Below are 7,856 nucleotides of genomic sequence, written 5' to 3'. Positions count from 1 at the left end.
AACATATCCTCGTAAATTCGATGTAATATCCTTGAAAGGATTTCCTCGTAAAATCGATGTAGAATCGTTGAAAGGTTTTCCTCGTAAAAACCTCGAAAGCCTTTCCTCGTAAAGACCTCGAAAGACTTTCCTCGTAAAAACCTCGAAAGCATTTCTTCGTAAATTTCTCGGAAACATTTTCGTCGTAAATAACTCGTAGACTTCCATTTTTCGAATTAATAAAATATTATTTGATAAATATAATAATTATTAATTTAACAAAATAAAAATATTTAAATATTGGATTTATAAATAAATTTTAAATAAAATTCACAAGCAACAAAATATTTTATATATAATTAAGTTTTGGATTTTATAATACATAAACCGAAAAAAAACTAAAAAAACTAAGGCTCGTTCATCGCCTCGTAGAATTCCTCGCTCCTCCTCGTAACATCCTCCTCGTTATGTGTGCCCGATGACTCGCCTGGAATGGGATTTTGTTGTTTCATGTTCCTCAACAAAGCTTCCCATTCCGGATTTGTGGACGCTATAACGTCGATGAAGGCTTCGAGTCCACTCACACGGCTTTTGGTCGCGCCCAGCTCGGAACGCAACTGAGTGACTTCTTCGGTCTGTCTCTGAGCATAAGATGATGTCGCTCTCGGGACATCATTGACGGAACCGATCCCCAACGTACGTCCCTTTTTCTTAGGGACAACCTTAAAAACAAAAAAATTATATTTGTTAGTTAAATTTAAAAGGGAAATTTAATCAATTAATAATTAAAAAGATATAATGTTAAAAATTTTACCTCCTCGTAAATCTTATCCACTTCAGTTGTGGATAAGGTAACTGGTAATCCGTCGCCGGACTGCTGGGTCAGCTGAGTCTGGCGCTCCTCAACCCGAGCAATTACGTTGTTGTAGATTTGCTCGGACTTGCCATCTAAAAACTGGCCCGCCTTGTTTTTGTGGGTCCGCTCGTAAAGTTCCGGAAGAGTCGGGAGACGTCCCAACTCTTTGGCCTAAAAACATTTAAGAAAATTGTTAGAAATATATTTAATTATATTAAAAATAATAATTAAATATTTAATTACGTACCATTTTCAAACGGACACCGGCATGTGGTTTTTGGCCCGTAGAGTGTAGCATCGGGCCGTTACCGTGCTCGTCTACCGTGTTACGGGCGGCAGCACAAATGTTTGCGATCCTAATGGAGTTAGGATCCTTCCAGTAACGGATGAGGCCGTCCCAAACATCCGTGGTAAGCTCAGCGGGTTTGCCACGGGTGTACCCCTTGACGATCCAGGCACCCTTCCAGTTGCAAACCGTGTCCGACAAGCGAACTTGCGCCTTTTCGTAAAACGCCTTCCTCACTCTCTCACTGACCCCGATGGACCAATGATACTTTTGCTGCAAAAAAAAATTAATAATTAGTTAATAAAAAAAATAATTAATTAATAGAATTACTTACAGCGTAAATCTTGAACCACGTCTTTCGGATGTAGATCGGCGTCAATTTCCAGTTTGGATGCGCCATGGAGAAGTAACCTTTAATCGTCTCGGTTACATCTGTCGCAAGGGAATTGTCAACCCCAAACCTGGAAAAAAATGAAAATTTAAATTATTTAATGAAGTTATAAATTAAAATAATTATTTAAAAAATACACTTACCATAAAGTCCCGTCGGGTCTGTCGGGGTCTATGATTGGTAAACCAGCTCTGCCTGGCATACCAAGAATATCCTCGACAGTGTACTGCGAGAAGGGAACAGTAGGTGGCACCATGAGATCGGGATGAACAGCGGCGGGGATCTCAGGAGGAGCCATCGGAGGAGGCACCGGAGGAGCCATCGGCTGAGCCATCGGCTGAGCCATCGGCTGAGCCATCGGCTGAGCCATCGGCTGAGGCTGAGCCATCGGAGGAGGAATCGGAGGGAAGAAATGCTGAGTCTCGGGAACAGACTCCTGATCCGAAGAACCTGAACCGCCGGCACCTGAAGAAGAACCTGGCGGGTCTAACTGACTACCAGGCTCACCGAATATCTCCCTGTAGTGAGCAGTAAGCATGCGCTGGCGAACCTGCAAAAATATATTTTTTTGAGATTATGATCATCAATAATTAAAAAGCTATCATCAATAATTTAAAAATCTATCTAACAAACATAAAATCCGTAAACCTATCTAAATTCTCTAAACTAACCACCTAAATTAACCACCTATCTAAATTGTCTAAACTAATAAAGGGGGCGAGGAAATTACCATTTTCGGAGGAGAGAGGAATGGGAAAGGAGTTAGAGACGAAATGGGGAGGAAGTGGAGAGGAAGTTGGGAGGAATGGACAGTGTGAGGTTTGTGAGGTTGTATATATAAGTTACGGAGGTCTCGCAATTTCCTCGTAAGTTTACGAGGAATTAAAGAGGCCCGTGTTCCTCTTCTCGTAAAAACCTCGTAAGATTACGAGGAAATTGCGAGGCCCGTCCCAAACTAAACGATAAATTAGCGAGGCCCGTCTTTTTGTTACTCGTAAAACCTCGTAACATTACGAGGAAATTGCGAGGCCCGTCCCAAATAAAACGATGAAATTTCGAGGCCCGTCTTTCTGTTCCTCGTAAATGCTTCGTAAGTTACGAGTTATTAACGAGGTTATTTTCTAAACCTCTAAACTCTAAACCCCAAACCTTAAACCCCATCTTTCTTATATTGTACTTCATATATTCATAACATATCAAAACTCAAATTTATAACCACAATTCTTTAACTTCTAATATCAATCTCTTCTTCCTAATTTAAACTTATACAAAATCAAATTATTTATTTAAATATAATCATTTGAAGATTTGAAAATATAATCATTTGAAGATTTGAAAATATAATCTTTTGAAGATTTAAAAATATAATCTTTTGAAGATTTAAAAATATAATCTTTTGAAGATTTAAAAATATAATCTTTTGAAAATTATAAAATTATTAATGGGGTTTGGAGTTTGGATTTAGACAAAATAGATAAGAAAGATGGGGTTTGGGGTTTAGGGTTTAGGGGTTTAGACAACATATCTCGTTAAAACCTCGTAAACCTACGAGGAAATAACGAGGAAAAAAAAAAAAAAAGAAAGCCTCGTTAATTCCACGTAAGCTTACGAGGTCGTTACGACGATTTGTGCTTACGTGGAATTAACGAGGCCCGTGTATTTCTTTTTTCTACTTTCCTCGTTATTTCCTCGTAAATTACGAGGAATTAACGAGGTTTTCTTTCTAAACCTCTAAAATCAAAAACCCCAAACCACAAACACCATCTTTCCTATCTTCTACTCTTCATATTCCAATCCCAAACCTCAATCATTTATTTTTCATTCAAAACCTCAAACTCAATATTTTTTTTTATAATCGAATCACATGCATTAAGTCTGAAAATCAATCATATTAAAACACAAATACATCAATCAGATACATTTCGTCATCACTAGAAACATCATCATTTTCATTAAACTCGTCTTCAACAGCTTCATCTGTGCCATCGTCGGTAAGATCTTCATACTCATGATTATGCGGATCAATGAGAAGAATGTCATCAATTTGTTGTTCAGGTTCCTCGACTTCATTTATCTGTTCTTCTTGCAATGGTGGTTCTTCTCCACTTATGATTCGTCCTCGAGGTGTAACTTTGATCACGGATAACCAATTTATTCCCGATTCTCTCATCCGAGGGTATGGAAGGTAGCTAACTTGATCTGCTTGTGAAGCTAAGATGAAAGGCTCGAATTTGTTGTACCTGAAAATAAAGAAAACATAGAAATAAGCTTATTCTACTCATGTATGCCAAATAAAGAATTTGTTGTACCTTCTTCCACCATTGACATCAACTACACCGAATTTGTTAAACCGAACACCTCTGTTGACGACGGGGTCGAACCACTCACATTTGAAGAGGACGCATTTCAGCTTCAATATCCCTGGAAATTCCACTTCGATAATCTCTGTCAAGATACCGTAGAAATCGGTTTCCCCTTTCACACATATTCCATAGTTACTGGTTGCCCGCTGTCTACCATACTCATATGTGTGAAAAGTATAGCCTCGTGTGAAATACATCTGTGAAGTGGTGATCTTTACATGTGGAGATTGAATTACTTCATGTAACCACTTAGGATAATCTGCATCGTCGTCAAAATCAACCTGCAAAAACAAAGTGAACGTTAAAAACATTTATGAATAAAGAGTTTGAGTTAATACCTGACTCTTCAACCATTTTATAAAGTGTTGATCTTTCCTTTTGTCTACGTCAGTTGTGGATATACCAGGGAATGTTTCTTCGACTTGTGAAACAAATAGGCTGTAAAATCACTTTTTATATTAATTAATATTTGGCAATTATATATATGTGTTAATTTATATATACATGTCCATTTATGTTACCTTTCAAAATAACGAATCAATGGATCCTCACAATTAAGTAGAATATAGGTGTGTGCACTATGAGCGTCTTCTTCACTCGACCACCAAACCTCTTTTGATTTTCCACCCAGTCGCCCAATCTGGCTAAAGATGTCTGGAACACCAGCAACTGCGTATGTTGGCGCGACACCACCATCATCATATCTCCTTGGAGCTCTTTTCCGAGTACGTACTTTTGACGCAAAGTAGTACGATGTGAAGTGAGAAGTTTCTTCCGTCAAACTTCCAGCAATTATAGAACCTTCAACCTTTGCAAGGTTCTTTGCTTTTCCCTTCAAATATTTCATGGCTCGCTCATACTGATACATCCATCCGTAATGTACAGGTCCACGAAGCAATGCCTCATATGGAAGGTGGACAGCTAGATGCTCCATTACGTCAAAAAACCCAGGAGGAAATATCTTCTCCAAGTTGCACAATAAGATGGGAATGTTCTCTTGAAGCTGTTCCACGACTTCTACTTTAAGGGTGCGGGTGCTCAGATCCCTGAAAAATGCTCCAATGCCTTGTATATTCCAAAAACAATTATACACATATTAGTCATATATATTTCAAACTAAATCATTATATATAAAATAACTGCAATAATAAATATAGTACCTGCAAGTGCTTCATGTACGTTTGTAGGAAGTAGCTCCGCAAAAGCAAAGGGAAGTAGTCGTTGCATAAAGACATGACAGTCATGACTCTTCATCCCAGAGAATTTTTGACCCTTTTCAACGCATCTAGACAGATTTGAAACATACCCATCGGGGAATTTCACTTCTGATGCTACCCAGTTGAACAACACCGACTTTTTTTCTGAAGACAATCTGAATATCGGAACAGGAACTTGCCCATTGCTGTTTATATGTAACTCGCTTCTTGAGCAAATATCCGGCAAGTCTAACCTTGATTTTATGTTGTCTTTTGTCTTCCCCGGGACATTCAATATTGTATTCATGATGTTCTCAAAGAAATTCTTCTCTATATGCATCACATCGAGGTTGTGGCGCAGAAGAAGATCCTTCCAATATGGCAACTCCCAAAATATACTCTTCTTGTGCCAGTTGTGATGAACACCGTAAGAATCAGGCATATTAGGGGGAACATGCCAATTACCACCACGAGGAACTGTTTCCAAAACTCCATAGTAATCGAGTTGCTTTTCAGTTTCTTCTCCAGTTAAATATGGAGGAGGAGTGTCTCTCACAACCCTTTTGTGCCTAAACAATGTCTTGTTTCTTCGGTACGGATGGCCAATGGGAAGAAATCTACGATGACAATCGAACCAACTTGTCTTCCTCCCATTCTTCAGTTGAAACGCATCTGTCGCTCCATTACAATATGGACAAGCTAATCTCCCATGTGTAGTCCATCCCGACAACATCCCATAGGCAGGAAAGTCACTTATGGTCCACAAAAGCATCGCTCGCATCGTGAAATTCGTCTTCGTTGAGCAGTCATACGTCCTCTCCCCTGTTGACCACAAATCCTTCAACTCTTTTATCAGTGGTTGCAGGAAAACATCCAGCGACCTTTTAGGATGTTTCGGACCAGGTATTAATATGGTCAAGAATAGCAACTCCCGTTGCATGCACATCTCCGGTGGCAGGTTGTATGGCGTAAGAAAGACTGGCCACAATGAATATTGTCTCCCTGACATTCCGAATGGACTAAATCCATCTGTGCATAATCCGAGATACACATTCCGGATATTGCTAGCGAATTCCGGATATACTTTGTTAAAATGTTTCCAGGCTCTTGCATCTGATGGATGTGTCATCTCACCATCCGTCTGAGTATGCTCGGCATGCCATCTCATCTTTCCAGCAGTCTGCTCTGATTGGTACAATCTTTTCAATCTGTCTGTAATTGGTAGGTACCACATCCTTTGGTACGGTACCCTATTACGTCCCCGTCCTTGCGGCTTGAATCGTGGCTTCTTGCAGAATCGACATTCTTCTAACTTCTCATCATTTCCCCAGTAGATCATGCAGTTGTCGATGCAAACATCTATCATCTCCGAAGGCAACCCAAGACTATACACCAGTTTCTGAATCTCATAATAAGAATCAGCAGACACATTGTCTTCCGGCAAATACTCTTTGAACAAGTCTGCCCATTCATTCATGCAACTTTCAGGTAGATTGTGATCAGTTTTAATATTCATCATTCTAGCAGCCAACGACAATTTAGAGAGACCTTCTCTACAACCACTGTAAAGTGGTTGATTCGCCGCATTTAACATTTCATAAAACTTTTTTGCATCTATGTTAGGTTCTTCATCTTCATCATGAGCTACAAATGCATCAGTTACCATATCATGAACCCTATCAAAATCTACCATCTGCTCCTCCTGATGGTAACTAGGTTCATTATGCAAATGAAGAGCAACCGGTTCTTCCTGAAAATTGCTATTACTACTACTAGCTTCATTCTGATCATAATTATTATAACCTTCTCCATGTTGAAACCAGATATAGTAATTTGGCGTGAAACCTCTATTTATTAAATGCTTCCAAACATTTTCACGATTTGCCAATTTCGAATTGTTGCATTTCCGACATGGACAGAACATCTTACCGCTTTCTAGGGCGAGCGGTGTGGAATCTGCTTGATGCATAAATGTCTCCAGTCCCGCAATGTATTCTTTCGTCACTCTCCCGTTAGCATCTCTATGCATATACATCCACCTCCGCAACTCGTAGACATTCCCAGAGCCTGACATTTTTTTCCTTTCACGTTTTTCTTTTTTTTTCTTGTTGGTGTGTTTAAAATGATGTTGAAACTTCCATATTTATAGAAAATTTTCGAATCTGGTAGTTGAAGTTTTGCGATGAATTTGCGAGGAAAAGGTAGGTAGCAAAAAAAAACGTGCTTTAAAATTCTTCGTTAAGTTCACGTATATCATTTCCTCGTAAAGGTGACGTAAATTTACGTTGATTTAACGAGGAAATTATATTTCCAGTTTTCCTCGTAAAGATAATGCAAGCTTTACGTGGTTTTTACGAGGAAAATGTATTTCCTCGTAAAGACCACGTAAAGTTACGTGGGCTTTACGACGAAATGTTATCTTCGTTAGTTTACGAGAAAATAACGAGGTTTATTTCTTTCGTTGTAAATTCCTCGTAAGTTCCTCGTACATTTACGAGGATTATATTTCCTCGTTAACTTTCCTCGCCAAAATGCTGTTTTCTTGTAGTGAAACTAACTAATAATCTTTTATGATAAAATTATGCAAAACTAAAGTATAGCTAACCTGTAGATCATTTACTAACATAGACCGTCATATATTATGCAGAAATTTAATTAATGAAATAAATATAATATGCATTAATTAAATAACACAAAATACAGTATCATCAATTAAATAAAAGTGAAGAATACAATTGCATCCTTTCATATCAATCGTATGTGTGTAATCCAGAAAGTATTAAAT

At 38.5% G+C, this 7,856-nt stretch overlaps 2 protein-coding genes across 3 annotated transcripts; both read right to left on the bottom strand.

The window, feature by feature from the left end:
• Positions 1-308: 308 nt before the first annotated feature.
• LOC130501866 (uncharacterized) lies at positions 309-2,407 on the bottom strand. The gene is made up of 6 exons (XM_056996688.1): positions 2,243-2,407; positions 1,656-2,062; positions 1,456-1,582; positions 1,083-1,394; positions 794-1,006; positions 309-701 (listed from the first exon to the last, which is right to left on the bottom strand). The coding sequence occupies exons 1-6, from the start codon at positions 2,243-2,245 to the stop codon at positions 387-389; spliced, it is 1,377 nt and encodes a 458-aa protein (XP_056852668.1). The 5' UTR covers positions 2,246-2,407; the 3' UTR covers positions 309-386.
• A 981-nt stretch (positions 2,408-3,388) lies between these two features.
• Positions 3,389-6,993, bottom strand: LOC130501865 (uncharacterized). 2 transcript variants are annotated; one of them, XM_056996686.1, is made up of 5 exons: positions 5,036-6,993; positions 4,397-4,940; positions 4,214-4,313; positions 3,822-4,156; positions 3,389-3,752 (listed from the first exon to the last, which is right to left on the bottom strand). In XM_056996686.1, exons 1-5 carry the CDS (start codon positions 6,762-6,764, stop codon positions 3,404-3,406), a joined length of 3,057 nt encoding a protein of 1,018 aa, XP_056852666.1. In that variant the 5' UTR covers positions 6,765-6,993; the 3' UTR covers positions 3,389-3,403. The 2 variants fall into 2 exon arrangements, with proteins under 2 accessions (XP_056852666.1, XP_056852667.1); XM_056996687.1 differs by lacking the exons at positions 3,822-4,156; positions 4,214-4,313 and having other exon boundaries at positions 5,036-6,991.
• Positions 6,994-7,856: the final 863 nt, after the last annotated feature.

The sequence above is a fragment of the Raphanus sativus genome, unplaced genomic scaffold (genome assembly GCF_000801105.2).
Source record: "Raphanus sativus cultivar WK10039 unplaced genomic scaffold, ASM80110v3 Scaffold0314, whole genome shotgun sequence".
Classification (NCBI taxonomy): domain Eukaryota; kingdom Viridiplantae; phylum Streptophyta; class Magnoliopsida; order Brassicales; family Brassicaceae; genus Raphanus; species Raphanus sativus.
The sequence above is the reverse complement of the archived record's forward strand: the minus strand, read 5'-3'. Positions and strand labels throughout refer to the sequence as shown.